This window comes from Penicillium alfredii, assembly GCF_028826965.1.
Source record: "Penicillium alfredii strain IBT 34128 chromosome Unknown utg000009l_segment0_segment0, whole genome shotgun sequence".
Lineage (NCBI taxonomy): Eukaryota > Fungi > Ascomycota > Eurotiomycetes > Eurotiales > Aspergillaceae > Penicillium > Penicillium alfredii.
Window position 1 is genome coordinate 4,133,263 of NW_026622706.1, and position 16,391 is coordinate 4,149,653.

General features: G+C 55.2%; 10 protein-coding genes across 10 annotated transcripts; 7 read left to right on the top strand and 3 right to left on the bottom strand.

The window, feature by feature from the left end:
- Positions 1 to 243: 243 nt before the first annotated feature.
- On the top strand, positions 244 to 961 carry NUU61_007500 (uncharacterized protein; the record flags this gene model as incomplete). The annotated part of the gene is made up of 2 exons (XM_056658025.1): positions 244 to 261; positions 329 to 961. The coding sequence occupies 2 exons, from the start codon at positions 244 to 246 to the stop codon at positions 959 to 961; spliced, it is 651 nt and encodes a 216-aa protein (XP_056510825.1).
- A 441-nt stretch (positions 962 to 1,402) lies between these two features.
- Positions 1,403 to 2,950, top strand: NUU61_007501 (putative aminotransferase; the record flags this gene model as incomplete). The annotated part of the gene is made up of 7 exons (XM_056658026.1): positions 1,403 to 1,481; positions 1,536 to 1,569; positions 1,622 to 1,751; positions 1,805 to 2,125; positions 2,183 to 2,260; positions 2,326 to 2,833; positions 2,895 to 2,950. The coding sequence occupies 7 exons, from the start codon at positions 1,403 to 1,405 to the stop codon at positions 2,948 to 2,950; spliced, it is 1,206 nt and encodes a 401-aa protein (XP_056510826.1).
- Positions 2,951 to 4,464: 1,514 nt separating this feature from the next.
- NUU61_007502 (putative G1/S-specific cyclin Pcl5) lies at positions 4,465 to 6,609 on the top strand (the record flags this gene model as incomplete). Its single annotated transcript, XM_056658027.1, has 3 exons — positions 4,465 to 4,912; positions 4,980 to 5,623; positions 5,668 to 6,609. 3 exons carry the CDS (start codon positions 4,465 to 4,467, stop codon positions 6,607 to 6,609), a joined length of 2,034 nt encoding a protein of 677 aa, XP_056510827.1.
- A 971-nt stretch (positions 6,610 to 7,580) lies between these two features.
- Positions 7,581 to 8,420, top strand: NUU61_007503 (uncharacterized protein; the record flags this gene model as incomplete). The annotated part of the gene is made up of 1 exon (XM_056658028.1): positions 7,581 to 8,420. One exon carries the CDS (start codon positions 7,581 to 7,583, stop codon positions 8,418 to 8,420), a length of 840 nt encoding a protein of 279 aa, XP_056510828.1.
- A 312-nt stretch (positions 8,421 to 8,732) lies between these two features.
- On the top strand, positions 8,733 to 9,572 carry NUU61_007504 (uncharacterized protein; the record flags this gene model as incomplete). The annotated part of the gene is made up of 1 exon (XM_056658029.1): positions 8,733 to 9,572. One exon carries the CDS (start codon positions 8,733 to 8,735, stop codon positions 9,570 to 9,572), a length of 840 nt encoding a protein of 279 aa, XP_056510829.1.
- A 57-nt stretch (positions 9,573 to 9,629) lies between these two features.
- NUU61_007505 (uncharacterized protein) lies at positions 9,630 to 10,469 on the top strand (the record flags this gene model as incomplete). Its single annotated transcript, XM_056658030.1, has 1 exon — positions 9,630 to 10,469. One exon carries the CDS (start codon positions 9,630 to 9,632, stop codon positions 10,467 to 10,469), a length of 840 nt encoding a protein of 279 aa, XP_056510830.1.
- Positions 10,470 to 10,963: 494 nt separating this feature from the next.
- Positions 10,964 to 12,108, bottom strand: NUU61_007506 (IPI1/TEX10 family protein; the record flags this gene model as incomplete). The annotated part of the gene is made up of 3 exons (XM_056658031.1): positions 10,964 to 11,892; positions 11,935 to 12,007; positions 12,061 to 12,108. 3 exons carry the CDS (start codon positions 12,106 to 12,108, stop codon positions 10,964 to 10,966), a joined length of 1,050 nt encoding a protein of 349 aa, XP_056510831.1.
- Positions 12,109 to 12,460: 352 nt separating this feature from the next.
- NUU61_007507 (FAD-binding oxidoreductase) lies at positions 12,461 to 14,075 on the bottom strand (the record flags this gene model as incomplete). Its single annotated transcript, XM_056658032.1, has 3 exons — positions 12,461 to 13,396; positions 13,447 to 13,853; positions 13,922 to 14,075. 3 exons carry the CDS (start codon positions 14,073 to 14,075, stop codon positions 12,461 to 12,463), a joined length of 1,497 nt encoding a protein of 498 aa, XP_056510832.1.
- Positions 14,076 to 14,486: 411 nt separating this feature from the next.
- Positions 14,487 to 15,423, top strand: NUU61_007508 (uncharacterized protein; the record flags this gene model as incomplete). The annotated part of the gene is made up of 4 exons (XM_056658033.1): positions 14,487 to 14,792; positions 14,814 to 14,918; positions 14,981 to 15,226; positions 15,262 to 15,423. The coding sequence occupies 4 exons, from the start codon at positions 14,487 to 14,489 to the stop codon at positions 15,421 to 15,423; spliced, it is 819 nt and encodes a 272-aa protein (XP_056510833.1).
- Positions 15,424 to 15,641: 218 nt separating this feature from the next.
- NUU61_007509 (uncharacterized protein) lies at positions 15,642 to 16,303 on the bottom strand (the record flags this gene model as incomplete). Its single annotated transcript, XM_056658034.1, has 5 exons — positions 15,642 to 15,652; positions 15,725 to 15,895; positions 16,052 to 16,162; positions 16,213 to 16,234; positions 16,289 to 16,303. 5 exons carry the CDS (start codon positions 16,301 to 16,303, stop codon positions 15,642 to 15,644), a joined length of 330 nt encoding a protein of 109 aa, XP_056510834.1.
- Positions 16,304 to 16,391: the final 88 nt, after the last annotated feature.

Consider the following 16,391-nt stretch of genomic DNA (forward strand, 5'->3'; position numbering starts at 1 on the left):
TAAATATAGCACGTGATCTTTATAGTCGTGGCAATGTTTGGGTCATTAGATGGGCGAACAGGGGAACTTGACCTGAACTGTGTCGAAGAGTATTGTATTCTCTTATAATTCCAGGCGTGCGTGCTGGGTAAGATTGTAGATCGCATTTGGTGCATGAGTTAAGCTGAGGCCGAAGTCCGGCCCTGACCCTCTCTCATCTCACACCGCCAGCTCCTCCCACTCCCCGCGGAAACCTTTCAGAGAATGGCCAACCCAACGACAGTAAGTGTGGAATGCTCTCCAAAAGACATTATTCTGGTGCTGAAACAATTGTGTTCCTCTTCGACAGTGGGCGCAACAGGTCCCCCATCATGTCACGGCGCTCCTCTCCCACCTCACCTCCCGCCCGGGGGTGCAATCCACCCTGATCTTGTCCCGCAAGGACGGCTCGATTATCCAAAGCACAGGGCTGCTCGCACCGCCATCAGCCGAGGAAGCCAGAAGCTCTCGCGCTGCCCAAGCCTCCCCGTCCACTGTTTCTGACCCAAATCCACTCGCCTCCGCGTCCTCTTCCGACTCGTCCCCTGCCTCCCCCACGCCCGCCACACCAACACCCTCATATCAGCCCTCCCAAGCCGAGGCACTCGCAGCTCACATCTCGGCCTTTGTCTCGAGTGCCTCTGCCCTGGGTCTGTCCCTGTCGCGCCCGGCCGTCCAGTCCACTGGGGACGGCCAGGACCCCTCCGCTGGGTGGGACGCTGGCCATGAGAGTTATGGAAATGGAACTATCACGCCCCGCGAGGAGGATAGAGATGCTGACGTCGACTGCGACGAGGACGACGAGGTGAAGCTGCTCCGGATGCGCACGCGGAAACACGAGATTGTCATCGTGCCCGATCGGAAGTATTTGCTTTGCGTTGTGCATGATGCTACGCCGTCTAGTGCTGGGCCGGGTGCAGCGGCCACACGCTCCTCGCGGTGATATCTATGCCTGTATTTTATTCATCTTCACGTGGTTTTGTTTCTCTCGGGGACCTGTTCTTCTTATGTGGGCTTAGGGGGTTTGGTTTTCATACATATACCCGATGGAAGCAACATTTTTTTCGCACTGGATAGTTTTGATCGGTGTTTTTTTCCCTCCCCTTTTGCCATCGAGTGTATAAAGTATTGCGTGATGAGATTTGGGCGAAACCCACTTTCAAACATTTGGTGGACTTGGTAAGAGAGTCCTGTCTACTGGTTCAGGAGATTTATCTCCCCCTTGGGGTCCAGGACATGTCCCTGACACAAATGTAGTTCGAGGTGGTTTCATGGCAAGGCCGGAGAAAGTCCGATATCCACGATTCTACTCCACTTGTCTTGAGCTCTTTTAACCCCTCCTCGATGCACTGACAGTTGGGGTTTCAGCTCTTACATCTTCAAGATGGCTGCGTTCGATGTCGCCACAGCGCGCTCTCGCTTCCCTGCGTTGCAGCAGGAGCAGGTGTTCATGGACAATGCGGGTGAGTGGGAGTGTGTCTATTGCAGGTGAATCCATACTAATGAAAGTCCAACAGGAGGAAGCCAGGTCCTCGACACTGTGGTTGACTCGTAAGTAGTCCCTAGCTTCCTCACAAACAAGCACATTCTGACCAGGCTCTAGTATCCGCTCATACCTGCTGAGCACCAACGTCCAGTTGGGAGCCACGTACAAGATCTCTCAGGCCTCCACGGCGGCCTATACGGATGCCTACAAAATCGCCGCGAGCTTTATCAACGCCTCACCGGACGAGGTAATTTCCGTCGGGGCAGGGAGAACTCTGCTCAGACTAACATTCTTCGCCAGATCAGCATTGGAGTCTCAACCACTCAGCTCCTGCACAATCTCTCGACTGCACTTCGATTCCAGGCGGGCGATGAACTGATCCTCTCCAAGCTCAACCATGAAGCAAATACGGCCGCCTGGGTCCGCATCGCCGATCGTCTGGGCCTGACCGTCAAATGGTGGGCTGCCGCCGACCCCAAGAACCCGATCTGTGATCCAGCCGAGTTGAAAAGCCTTCTCTCCGACCGCACCAGGCTGGTGGCCTGTCCACATGCATCCAATATCACGGGGACCATCAGTCCGATCCGAGAGATTGCGCATGTCGTGCATACTTCTCCGCGGGTTAGTAATTCGGTATCTTAATGCCTTGGATGATGCTTGCTGATCTCCAGTGGACAGGCGCTGCTCTGCGTGGACGGGGTTGCCCTCGCGCCACATCGACCAGTCGATGTGCAAGCCCTAGGGGTCGATTTCTACGTAAGTTGCTGCGTGGTTGATGTGGTATTTGGTTTGCTCAACATTGCCAACCCTCTTTATTCCAGGCATTTTCGTGGTATAAGGTGTACGGCCCACACCTGGCCCAACTGTATGCGGCCTCGCGCATCCACGACCAAATCCAGTCGCTGGGCCACTTCTTCAAGCCCACAGACACGCTAGAATTGAAACTCAACCTAGCATCGGCCAACTACGAGCTCACGCAGAGTATCCCGCGCGTAGTGGAGTATTTCGGACCAGATCTCCGCAAAACGTGGGACCAGATGGCAACACATGAAGAGCGACTGCAGCAGATCTTGCTAGAGTTCCTGGCAAGTGATAACCGCATCACCGTGATCGGAGAGCCTTCAGCACACCAAGAGCGGCGCGTGCCTGTCATTAGCTTTGTCGTGCAGGGGGTTGGTAGCCAGCAGCTTGTTGAGGCAGTCGAGCGACGCTCAGCCTTTGGGTTCCGGAGCGGTCATATGTATAGTCATCGGCTGCTGGCAGACGTGTGTGGACTACAGGATGTGGAGGATGGAGTGGTGCGAGTGAGCTTCCTGCATTATAACACAGGTGAGTTCGAGTCCCTTTGGTTTCGAACATTGTAGATGGCGGTGCTAACGAGAGTATATAGAGGCGGAAGTGCAGGGGCTTGTAGAGGTGCTTCGGAAAGTACTCACTTCGCTGTAGATACCTTTTGATTCTCTCTCTCTCTCTCTCCTTCCAAGGCTAGTAGTATATCTTGGATTATCTTGGATTAGATATTTGACATTCTATATTTAGGCATGAAATACTCTGTCATATCTCTAATCTCGATCCTTGTTATCTGGCATGTTGAATGTATGTCATAGATAGATCCATTTAAGAAACCCCATCATTGAGGCTCAGCCAATCCCCGTGGGTCGAATAGCCGCTATGAGTCAGGGAGGAGTGCAACCTGCAATGATGCCTATAGTTACAGACTCGGGCATAGGTGATTCCCTAGGTGGATAGTTACTGAGTGTGATTTATACTAAAATATCATGTTTATGATTATTTTCTTGTCATCTCTTACAGTATTTGATCTATATATAAAAAAACAACATAGAAGCAGGCCAAGGCTCGGGAATCAATCGCCCGATAGCCACAAGAGAACGGTATAGTCAGAAGGTGACTCACAAACCGCATCCGGCCCCTCCATCACGAAGAAAGAAAGAAATAATTTATAAAAAATTGATAAAAAAAAAAGGGTAAAAAAGAGAAAATGATATCTAAATACTCATATTATTAGCTTTATTATTATTGTCTTTTTTGCCATCAAATCCCCAAGTAAAAAAAAGAACAGACAAGGTGGATCTGTTCAGCCCGAGTCTCTGCGCCCCAACTCTTCCCGCCACCCGACCTCTCTCTTCGCCACAGTGTGACTTGGCGCTCTCTCCCTCTCTCCCTCATCTCTTTCTCCCTTACGGTTCTTTCTTTTTCTTTTTCTTTTTCTTTTTTGCCCCCCTCTTAGTCACAGCCAAAAAGAAGAACTTGAGAGAGTCTGAGAGAGGAGGAGTCATCGGTGAGTCTCATAAATCTTCCCCTTATTTGCCTCTCTCTTCCTGACTCTTCCTTTTTTCATCCAGCCTCCATCGCCCCATCGCCTCTCTCTCGACCGCCTCTGCCTAGCCCGCAACGCCTGCCTTGAACAAGCAGCCACTCGTGGATCTGCCTGTCCATGGTTCGTTGGGTGCCTTGATATAACCTCCTATCACACACTCTTTTTCCAAAATGTACCCTATTGCCCCGTCCGATCCGATCGCTCACGTTGTTGCCACCGACCTCCGCATTGTCACCGCCGGCTCCGTCTGAATCCTTCAGAACTACTCAAGTCATCAGTGCCTGGTTGGATTTCAGCCTCAACATCTGGTGATCGGACCGTGATTCATTTTCCTACTGTCTTCTTTCCTTTCTGTTACTCCCTTTGTATTTTCTCCTTTCTCTTCTTTCACCCCCCACCATCGCATCCGGTGGTTCCGCCTCCCCCTCCCTCTTGAGTCAACGTCTGGTGTCAACCTGGCGCCTCGTATCCTCTAAAAAGGTCTGCCGTCGCCTACGTCGCGAAGACGGCTTCTGTCTCGGCTTTCGTTCCCGGTTCCCTGCTTAACGGTTTCTTGACACTACGGTTCTAAAATCGGACCATCTCCCATACTCATCCGGTCTCCGCGTGGTATCATTGAACAATGAACCCCTCCGCACCTCCGGATATGTCAGGGATGGACGTCTTGGGTTTGAACCTCTCAAACCCAGGCCCTTACTCGAAAGCGTCTCACGCTCACCCCTATGCCTCATCCATTTCTTCCTCCGCCTCATCCTCATCCTCGTCTGTCTTCTCCCTCGACGCTGCCTCGCAGAGCTCGATCTCGTCCGCTGTGACGAACCCCGTCGATGTGATTTGGGAGAACAACGGGGATGCTCAGGTCGGAAGGAATCAGAATGGGACATGCCCCCGTGCCTCGGTAAAATGTGCTGTCCCCAAGCTAGATGGCTCGGTGCCGCCCGAGCTGCGTCAGCATCCTCGGCGCACCAACAGTTTTGCGGCCAGTGGTGCCAGTGGTGCCAGCGCGCGCCCTCCGCCCTGTCTGCTCCGGCAGTCGGAGCGGAAGGTGAATTTTGTCGATAACTTGGTCGGTAAGTTTGGCAGGGTCTTTTCCATGGTCTTGTCCATCCAGCTAAATCTTGATTCTCTTCCCCAAAGACACTGCGTCGCAAATTGTTGAAGGCATTTGGCCCTTGTCTGCCGCTGCGTCCCGTAGCCATGCTGCGACCGGCTCAAAAGGTGTTTTGCCACTGCGCACCTTCATTCAGGAAACGCTCCGCCGCTCGCGAACGAGCTATAGCACTTTGCAGGTGGCTTTGTATTATTTGATCAAGATCAAACCGCATGTGCCCGTGTATGACTTCACGAAAGAGCAGCCGCGCGAACAGCCGGCTCCGCGGGAGATGCAGTGTGGCCGGCGGATGTTCTTGGCCTCGTTGATTCTGGCCTCCAAGTATTTGCAAGACCGCAACTACTCCGCTCGCGCCTGGAGCAAAATCTCCGGCCTCAACACCGTGGAGATCAACCACAATGAGATCCTGTTTCTGAAGGCGGTCGGCTGGCGGCTCCATATCTCCGAAGTGACTTTCCAACGCTGGACTGAGCTCGTGTTGAAGATGACCTCCGGTGCCGGTAGCTCTTCGGCGGGCAACGGTCAATGCTGGCGGACGGTCCTGCCTCGGCTGACTCCGGAATTGGATATTGCAGAGCCCGAGCCGACCACCCCAGTTTCGGCGATGAGTGGGATGGATCTGGGTCTGGCGGACTCGCCCTCGCCGCGTAGTGTGCCGAGCAGCGAGTCGGTCAGTTCCGCCTCGCGTGAACAGACCCCAACTTGTCCACGGAGTATCCCTCGGACGCTGGAGCCGACCCCCGCATGGAGAATGTCAGCCTGCCGATGCCGGCGATTCCGCGCCCGTCGATGCTCCCGACACCCCAGATGACCCCCCAGGCGCATGTGGCCGTCACTCCTGCAGCGAGTGCGGCTGGCGGCTGTGCCCGGCGTCCATCTATCGGGACGGCTCTGTCCCAGGCGCAGAACATGTGCATGGCGCGATCGACACTCGATCAGCGCCCGCCTCTTTCGTTCTGCACCCGGACTCAGTCGTACGATGGCTACCCGACCGTCGTTCGCCGGTCCTCTCTGGCCCGCTCGTCCTCGTCAGCGTCGTCTCCCGACTCCATGGTCTCAGACGTCTCGACTTTGTCATCGCGTTCATCGCGGTCCTCCTCGGTCTCCTCCAATGCCTCTGGTGCGGGCGGCTCTGCCGCGCCTCGCCTGGCCGTCAAGGCAACCTTGCGCTGCACCAGTAACTCCATCAAGGAGTGCCGCAAGCCCTTGGCGATTGGTTCTCCGATCGACGAGAGTGCTCTGGTGGACATGTATAGCTCCCCCGAAGCGTACACCGGCGCGATGGGCTCCTCTGCACCAGATCTGGCCCAGTTCTCGTTGGATCCCAACCTGAACGAAGCGGCCCAGAGCCTGTGCGAGCTGTCGGGCGCGACTCCGGAACGCCGCCAGTGCCGGAAGCGCGGTCGCACCGGATCCGACGATCTCTTGCTCCAAAACCACGTTCGCCACCTGTTTGATCTCGGTGCCTCGGGAGAACCTAATGTCCTCCCTGATGGACTTCCGCCAAGCTCGTTCCTGGTGCGGGAATCTGCCTCCATCTCTCCGGAGCGCGTGGGTGCAGTCTCCGGCCCAGCTGGCACGAAACGTGCTTGCTGCGGCAGCGAGGCTCGTAAGATCGCTCTTAACCCGAGTCTACGCGCAGATATCCTGAATTGAGGATTTTCTTTCCCTTCTACTTCCTTTTCTTTTCCTTTGTGAGGTTTAGAAAAAGTCTGTCGCTTTACCATGACATGGCGACCGAACCCGGCATGTTCTTGTTTGTATATACCCTGTCAGTTTGCGGGGCGTCTCGGTCGTCATGCTCATAGGTTTATTTCCTGTCGTGGAGTGTATGATGTACGATGTTGTCTACTTCCCCATCGTTCATCCTTTTCTTATTGTCTGATTCTGTTTGTTTACGAGGTTGCGTATGGAGTGTTGTGGGCATGGGACGGTTTGGTTTTCTCTCTCTGTTGATTTCTTGTCTATTTCCTGATCTATCTTATGTGGAGTGTAGCAGCGAGCGTCTCTGCGCACTTCTTTCTCTGACCTGTACCTGGTCTCTTGTTCCCCGGCGCTGACAGGTGTGACTTGGGATGGCGCCATTCGGGGAGCATCAGGAGATTCTTCGGCGTCCTGACGGGACCGGAAACGATACCCCAGGTAGCCAATTGTACAGACCTAAATCCGTGACTCGGGAAGTACAGGAATTTGTATCACGTCAGTAGTGGTGTCGGTGCCTAGTTACGAGCACGCGGTGAGTCACTGCGGGTGCTTGGCTTGGCATTTCTTGTCTTTGCAGTAGCCGTGCCTTGGTCCAACCACCATCCCACGTACCCTGGCCATCCAACACTAAGCACTTTATCTCGATGCATCTCGATAGTGCACAACTATGAGGCATATCTATATTTCTTTCTATCTGATATCTAATATACCACAATCAATAGCGAATAAAGTAGTTTTAAAGTGATCAGCATCGAAGATTTAACCAACTCGATCGAGTCTAGCGCCATCAGATAACGGCGGGGTGCGTCATCTGATTTGCTTCTTCGTCTTGACCCTTTCGTCCTTGGTGTTTTCCCTTCCCTTCCTTTTTTTTTTTCTTCTACATTTACCTTCATAGAATTCTCTCTTGTTCTCTCTCGACCATGCACACCCTATCCATCCTCACTGGGCTGCTCGCCCTGCTTCCTGGCCCGCTGGGGGTTACCGGCTCGGCTATTCCACTCGACAGTCTTCAGTCCTTGCTCGGTCCCTACCACTCCAGTCAAGACTCGGAATCATCCCCAGAAAATGCAGATGCGCTCAGCCGCCCATCCTGGTTCACATCCACCCTGATGGCACGACGCCTCCTGGCGCTCTCTCCCTCGGGGGTTGTTTCTACTGTATTCCCCGACCCACTCCCACCCTCCACACACGCCCCATCCTCTGTAGCCGGGCTCTCCATCGGTCTGCGGGAGTACGTCGCCGACTGCGATGGCGTGCTGCCCTCCGAGGTGTCGCCTGGGGACAGCGGCAACCCGACCATCCTCGCCCTCCGCGTGGCCACCACTTTTAGGAACATCGCCGCAGGATCAAACCTCAGCCTCGAGCTGGACTGGTGGGACCACCTCCACGAGGCTGCCCCCGTCTACCCCGGGCTGCCGCTGAGCGCCGCCGGCCTGCCCCGGGTGACGCTGTTCGGGTACCTGGAACCCCTTCCCTCCCCGCTTCCAGAGACAGCAGCGACCGCGCTGGAGAAGTGCTTCCTGGCATCACACCCAGACGCGAGGGTCTGGTTGCCCGGAGCGCTCGGGTCTCCGCATTCCAGTTTCTGGGCTAGTCTGGTGGTGACCCAGGCGTACTGGATTGGAGGCTTTGGTGATGTGCAGCTGATCGGCTGGATGAATGTTACCGAGTGGAAGGGGATCGGGCGCCATGCGAGTGAAGTTGGGGTGGGCGATGGACGGGGATGGGAGGATGTGCGGCTGCCGGGGGAGAAGCAGTGAAGATAACACGGGGGGGGAGGGTCTCGACGTTGCTTATCAGCGACAGGGATGCTTATCACACCAGCTTGATAACCCTCTTTTGCCGTTCACCTGCTTCTTTTTTTCTTTCTCTCTCTTTTCTCATGTGTCCAGATGTACATTCTGCAAATGCTGGGAATGCGACGTGATATCACCCCATGATCTTTCGTGGACTCGGTGCTTTTTCGCAGTATCAACATCCACCCTCTCATTCCACCTATCCGACATGCCTTTCTCCAGACCCCGGCTGCGGGTCTCACAGGCTCGCTCTTCTTTCGCCGATGGCAATGCCCGATGGACAAACCACGATTTAGACCCAATCCCCAAGAATCGGCGCAAATGGGGCGTAGCCAGCCTGATCGGTATCCCATACTTCCCGAGAACCCAGACTCCCGCTGGACCCTATCTGAGAACTGTAACTCATACCGCGCAGCATACTGGATCTCCGATGCCTTCAATGCCGCCACTTGGCAGTTCGCCAGCAGCATCATCGCCGTCGGCCTCACCTACCGCGAAGCCTTGGGCATCGTGGCCCTCTCCTTCTTTATCATGTCATTCGTCATCGCCGGCAACGGCGCTGTCGGCGCCATCTACCATGTGCCGTTCCCAGTGATCGCACGCGCCAGTTGGGGGTTCTGGGGCTCGTACCTTGCCATCGTCTCGCGCGTCGTCCTCGCCGTGTTCTGGTTCGCCATCCAGAACGTGAACGGCGGTAACGCCGTCCGCATCATGCTCGGCGCTATCTGGCCCAGTTTTCTGTCCCTTCAGAACGGCATCCCTGCATCGGAGGGTATCACCACTAACGGCATGGTCGGCTTTTTGATTTTCTGGCTCGTGCAGCTACCGTTTCTCTGTCTCCATCCGGACCGGCTGCGCTGGTTGTTCGTGGTCAAGTCCGTGCTTGTCCCAATTGCCTGGATCGCCATTCTGATATGGGCCTTTGTTGCCGAGAAGGGCGGCGGCGGCATCTTCGACCAACAGACTGCGTCCGTCTCGGGGTCTCGGTATAGCTGGCTGTTCTTGGCCAATATGACTTCGGTGCTGGGGAACTATGCCACTCTTAGCGTGAACCAGGTGGGTCTTGAGACAAGAACAGTGGCATTGATGCAGGAGGCTAACACCACCCCGGTTTAGTCGGACTTCTCGCGCTACTCGCGCATTAACCCCCGCTGGCAGCTTCTATACGTGCCAATGCTGCCCGTCGTGTTCACTTTTATCTCCTTCATCGGTATCGCCGCCTCGTCCGCTGGCCAGGCGCACTACCGCCTCGCATCGATCCCATGGGACCCCATGGAGTTGATCAGTCTCTGGCCCAACCGTGCCTGTCGCTTTTTTGGCGCGTTTTCTTTCGCACTGGCATCCCTGGGCGTCAACATCTCGGCCAATTCCATCTCCGCCGCCAACGACTTCACCGCGCTGGCACCCCAGTTCCTAAATATCCGCCGCGGCCAGCTCCTGTGCGCCGTGTTGTCGTGGTGCCTCGTCCCCTGGAAGATTCTCGCCTCAGCCGGCAATTTCCTTACCTTCATGTCCGCCTACGCCGTGTTCCTGGGCCCCATCGCTGCCATTATGTTGTTTGATTTCTGGTTCGTCCACCGCCGTCGGTATCACACACTTGCCCTGTATCAGCCTGCCAACCCCACCTACCGCTATGCATTCAGCGTGTGTGGTTTTTCTGTGTCCGGTGTGAACTGGCGCGCGGCGCTGGCATTTATCGTCGGTGTGGCGTCGAATCTCCCGGGCTTGATAAACGCCGTCAACCCGAATATCTCGGTTGGGGCCGGTATTCACCCGTACCAGTTCGGTTGGCTACTAGGCTTTGTGGCCACCGCTGGCGTGTACGTCGCGTTATCGTGGTGGGCTCCGGCGCATGAAGCGCGTGTCGACCGTGTAGTCCTGCCTGACGAAATCTACGAGAGAGCGGCCGTGGTGGAGGGTGTGGAAGCAGAGGATTCTGGTAAATTGCCAGAACAGCCCGCCCAGACCAAGTCTGCAGATGACATGTCGCCATCGGTAGAGAAAGCTGTATAGTGTTTCTAGGGCATATACGATTCTAGAGATTGGCCCTGGTCGGCGAACGATGGACAACACTTGAAAATGGCCATTCTGAATATATTGTAGCAAAATTTAGGCCATGAGCACCATTGGTATAATTGAACGATTGCGCGGCCGTGGTAGGTATATTGTGTATGATGTCTTGTGGTGGCCCAGCCCCAAGTCAATGTGTCTATTCCCATCGCAGCGAGGGATTCATCGCTGGGAGACGTGGTCTTCAAGCTGTCGCTGCGAAGCTAGTGAGTACCGGGTGACGGACCGATCATATTGCGGAGATCCAATCGGATGAAGATACCACCATTGAGATGTGCTGGTAGTTCTTTGTGTGTCATTTGGTGCCATCTGCGACCCGGCAAAGGGCCCGCGAATGGGATAGAGCCCAAGTATGGCGCGTGGGCCTGAGGGCTTCCAACATTTGATTCAATCATTTAAATTGAAAAGAGGAAGGGATGGAAAAGTTCCCCAGTGACTCACGGCCCCGGTCCGTAAGAGATGGCTTCTTTCAGCACCTTGGTCACCCCCGAAGACGCGCGACCCAACTCGCCGCCTTCTTCTCGCGCACTCTTCAATCCGCGCTCGACAGCTGGCAGAAACCGCGTCTCGAATACGCGGTACCGGTCCTCGCGGGTTTCGTACATCTCGCCCTCCTCGTCGCGAGGCTGCCCGAAGAGGTTCAGGTAGGCATAGGGGGCCGCAGACTCGGTAACCATGTGGTGAGCGGTCTGGCAGAGCGGGAAGGGCCACGACGCGGCACCGTCCTCCGTATCGGAGAGGTTCTCGGACTCATACAGGACCGGCTGCCCAACGCCCGCGTCCAGAAACAACGCCAGCGCAGCCAGCACCTTCACCATGGGCCTGCCCTGGCTGCCAGACTTACCAAATGAAGCCCGGTGCGACGACCACCGTGCTGACTCCTCCGTGTGCCAACCCAACACCGACAAAAAGCAGTTCAGCGTCTTGATCCACCCACCGGCACATGTCACCACCGACTCGCCGGCCGTCTCCACCATCCACGACAGAACCTCCACCGCCGACATGCGGATGTCCGCCGCGAGATGTGTCATACCCGCGCGTACGTATGGTAGCAGCTGCGCCACCTGGTCCTCCATCTCGGGCTCCGGCAGCGCGCGAAGCAACTTGAGGAGCTGCGTGCGCACCGTGTTGTTGGCGTCTAGGATCAGCGGGAGTAGCGATGGGAGCATCACGCCCACCGGCTGCGGAAGGGGTGAGTTCACAGGCCGCGATGCGATCGATGTGGTAAGGTGTGCCAGCGACTCGCGCCGCTGGCTGTCGGATTTGGCGGAGAGAAGCGACAGGTGGTGTGCGAATTGGCTGGTTGATGATGGCGCCGCGACATGGAGGGATTGTTGGTTGAGAGTAATTGCTGTATTTTCTTCAGCTCCAACTCCTCGCCCGAGTCATATAATTTAAAACCACCTACCCTTGGATCGGAAGCTGGTGTCGGTAAAGTTGTCCGGCTTGGCTTTGGTCTTGCCAACCCTGAGTTTGGGTTTCTGCGCGCAGTTAGCGAGGCTGTTAATTCCACTAAATTGTTGGGTGTGCCCACTTGGAAGTCCTTTTGCTTCTCCTTCTTGCGCTTGGCGCTGGACCCCATGTTGGCTGTGTTTGTCGAGGAAGACGATGCTTCGTTATTTTTCTTTTTGGTTTGTTATCGCACGTGACCTTATCCGTTGTTGCCTGGAATATAAGGCGACCATCAGACGAAGTATACAACTCAAACTTCAACAATGCCTTGGATTGAACTACCTAATTTAGTTGACAGGTTCCAGGGCTCTATATAAAGGCTTTATAGATGACCATACCTAGGTAACAAGGGGAGAAAAGAGATATAAGAAAGGGTATAAAAGCGAAATTCTTCCACTAGAGCAGCAGTTTGCGAAATGACCCAATGAAGAGAGAACCCCAACCCAGGCTCTATCCCATCTCGAGCCTTTTATTCCCCTTATTCAACTCACTTTCCATCCTCCCGGCATCAGATCCGTAAACACCCGGTCAGGATCATACCGCGCGCGAATCTTGCGCAGCCGCGCCAAGTTGTCCGGAGGAAACGTGCCGAACGAGTCTTGTGCCGGGTTGGCATCATTGAGATAAGTGTATTCAGGCAATTTAACGCCATCAGCAAGCAACTTCTGACGGATCTCGCCGTTGACCTTGGTGTAGAAGGCATCGATGTCCTCGTCGCGAACCGCCGCCAGCGCGGTGATGCTCTCTTCCACCCAGATGTACGGGGCCCCATCCGGATCGAGGTCCTGCGGGTCGCCGCCATTGACAGTTGACGCATGGATGTACTGCTCTGCCACCTGGGGGAAGGCCATCGCCGCAACCACCACTCCAATTGGTAGACTGGTCTTGGCGACCTCGACGAAGGTGTCGTGCACCGTGGCGATCGTCTCTTTCCGTGAGGCGTGAATGTTCAACACATAGAAGCGCTGCCGTGAGCCCTTTAGCAGGCCTACTGCCCCGTCCAGTTCCTGCGACCACTGGTTCATGGATCGGTAGCGGAAGGTGTTGGTCAGCGGGGTGAGTGTCGGCTTTTGGAAACTCTGCAGCGCTGCCGGGGTTGCATTGTTGCCATTGTAAAACAGAATCGCGCTGTAGCTGACGGTGCCCGTCTCCGGCAGATATTCGGCCATCGGGATGACCGCTGCCTTGGGGTCCTTGGTCCCGGCCGTGGCAAAGTCGTGCACGCTGCGAATGAACTGTTCACCGACACCGAAGCCGTAATTGGCCATACCGACAGTGACCTTTGGCACGCGCAGCGTCTTGAGCTCGAAGTCCGTGGCCAGTGCGAATGAGTTGCCGCCGCCACGTAGTGCCCAGAAGAGGTCGGCATGCTCGTTGTTTGGTTTTGCTGTCACCACCCGGCCATCGGCCAAGACACCCTGTGGTACCATAAGCATGGATCTATAAGAGATAGAAAGGAAACACATACCGTAAATCTGACGACATTGGCCGATGCCCACCCATACTCATTACTGAAGAAGGCCACACCTCCACCCAGAATATACCCCGGGACTCCCACGACACCAAGACGACCGCCGACCACGCTCAGGCCGTACGGCTCAAGGTACTTGTACACATCCGCCCAGCGATTACCGGGGCCCACATGCACCGTGGAGTGGTCGTCGGAGACCTTCAGCTGCGACAGACCAAAGCTGGACAGCAGCACTCCAGACGAGTTGATATTGGCCGCATTGGCAATTGGCATGTGTCCTCCGCCGCGGATAGCAAAGGGCGTGCTGGTATTCTTCAGCAGCAGCACCGCATCCGCCAAATGTCGGCTATCGGTGGGCTGGAAAACACAGGCAGGACCGAGCCAAGCACTTGATGTGTAGAAATCTTGGATTGTCAAAGCATTGGCCTTCTTGGGGAAGCAAATAGATATGCAATCTGAGAAGAGGACATACCAGTGTTGGCCTTAATATACCCTGGCGACAGAGGAAAGAAGGTCAGGTCAGGGTATGTCGCCTCTAGATGTTTGCAGGTGCTCGAAGCCGAGTCACGGCTTACGATGCGACCCAAAGCTGTGGGCAGTAATACCAGAAGCCAAGCAAGTTTCATCGTGCTAAACCCTTGGGTGTTAGGTTGTTCAGTGCCCCCCACCCAAGGGCCATGTCCAATGTTTATATAGTCGCAATGTCGCCCGCGTTCCTATGTTATGATCCCTCTGGTTCATGTGAATTCCGCGGTATAACCCATAGCAGCGGTGGACATCACCTAAGGCATATTGGCCGGTGAGAGTCGATCGCCGAATGCCAGGAACTGAAAAACGAAGGTGCCAATGTTGAGGCCGACGAGAGAAAGCGATCGGCGGGATCAGCGAGTCTCCATGCTCCTTCGAGCCCGGCCGGTATTCCACCATCCATCGTATTCTAATCGTATTCTTCGTGATCATCGACCTCGGTCTTCTCTGCTCTTCTCTCAGACTGGCTAGGGCTGTCTGGCAGAGTCGCAAGAATCCTGCCGAGTGGAATGCGCCTGCTGTTGCGTACCGGAGTGCCTGCCTGGGCCGACACCAACCAGTTTATTTTGACGAGATATCGACCAGAAAGCCGGTCATGGACACACTGTCTTGCCAGCTGGACGTACTGGCCCAATGAGACGGCCAATATTTACTCGCACCCGGTGCTTGCGGTGATGTTGGCGCTGGGCGCCGTGACAGTGCGGATCGACCTCCGTGGCTTCGACGGAGCCATCGTGGTGCTGCAGCTAGTCATGGCCATTCTGTGCCTGGTAATCTCGACATTATATCATACTGCGCTCAACCACTCGGCCTCGGTCGCCCATCGCTGACTGCAGTTCGATTACGGGGGGATTCTGGCGCTGATCCTGGGCAACTTCCTGAGTGGCTTGCACTTTGGTTTTTACTGCGACCCAGCCCTCAGGTCGCAGTATTGGTCGCTGGTAAGCGAGACAGTCGATGGCTGAATCAAGAACAGAAATTCTAATGGCATGCTCCCGTTTAGGTTCTCGCCTTGAGTGCCCCCTTCGGCCTGGTTCTCAGGCCATGGTTCCGGGCCACCGAATGGCGTACACTCCGCCTGGCCAGCTGCGTCGCCAACGGTCTGTCTGCTTTTGCACCCATCGGACACGCTTGGTATCTTTGGGGTCGTACGTACCTCATGCATATTGGGGTGTCGTACTATCTGTTGGAAGGGGCGCTGCTACTGGCGGGCTGCTACGTGTGGGAGGTGGGTGTCGTCGATTTTCCCGTGTGCTATAGTAAGTTGCTAACAGATAGCACTAGAGACGAGTACCTGAGCCTCTATTCCCAGGGCGGCTTGATATTTGGGGCCACTCGCACACCCCGTGGCATGTCTCTGTGGCCTTGTCGATCGCCGCACATGCCCGAGGTTTGTTGAGTGCACGGGACTACAACTACCGACATGCACTGTGTCGAATGGGATAGGTTCAACACCGAGGGAGGATTGCGGCGCAAAATGGTGGCTGACCAAAGCCAGGTATCAGTCCGTGCACCGCCTTGCATCCTACAATCCTAACATTCTAGCAAACTGCCAATGCGAAGAGTTGAAATAGGCTTGCTTCCTGGGTGGTCTGTGTAGCTACTCGATCTGACTGTCAAATCTGATCATATAACGCCAAATCACACACGATACTCAGGTTGATTCAACTGCTGCCTACAATCCAATGTCAGCAAGCTCCAACATATAAAAGAAAAAAAAAAAAATTCCCGACTCTCTACAACTTACCACGCGATCCCCCACCCAGCGCCTTGGCCACTGTCTCCTGCGCCGACTGCCACATCGACTTGCCCTTCTCCGCAGACTCTTTCGCGGATTCCCTGGGGCTGAATTCCCGGAACTGCCGCCGCATGCTTTCGGGGGTATCCGAGAGACGACGCGTGGTGGCCTTGTTGTCACCTACAAAGCGAAAAGGGACATGATTTAGTTCGAAGAAGTACCAGGAAAAGCATAAGCAACAGAAGGGAACGACCAAGCAGGGCTAGTGAAAAGTGGGATAGAACATCCCTGGGTCCATGTTCATGGTAATGGCACCATAACTGCTAGGATACGTACCCAGCTGGAAACGATTGGCAATCTTCTCGCGGGTGTTGCTGGCGGACTCCCGCCCACGGCCGGCTAGAGTGTCCGGGTTGCTCACATTGGTGTCGATGGGGCTGGACGCTTCTGGTTGAAGTGTGAGCAGGACCCGAGAATGATACCAGATCGATACTTACCGTCAGTGCTTGCGGTGTCACCCTGAACAAGATGATTAGCATTTCCCGAATGACCCAAGGCTAGGGGCAATCATACTGCCATGCCGGACATGCTGGGATTCAAAGTAGATCGATGGCTCGGAGAACTCGTTGGTACAAGTGTAATGGAACACCACGGGCGATGCTACAAGAAGAGAAAG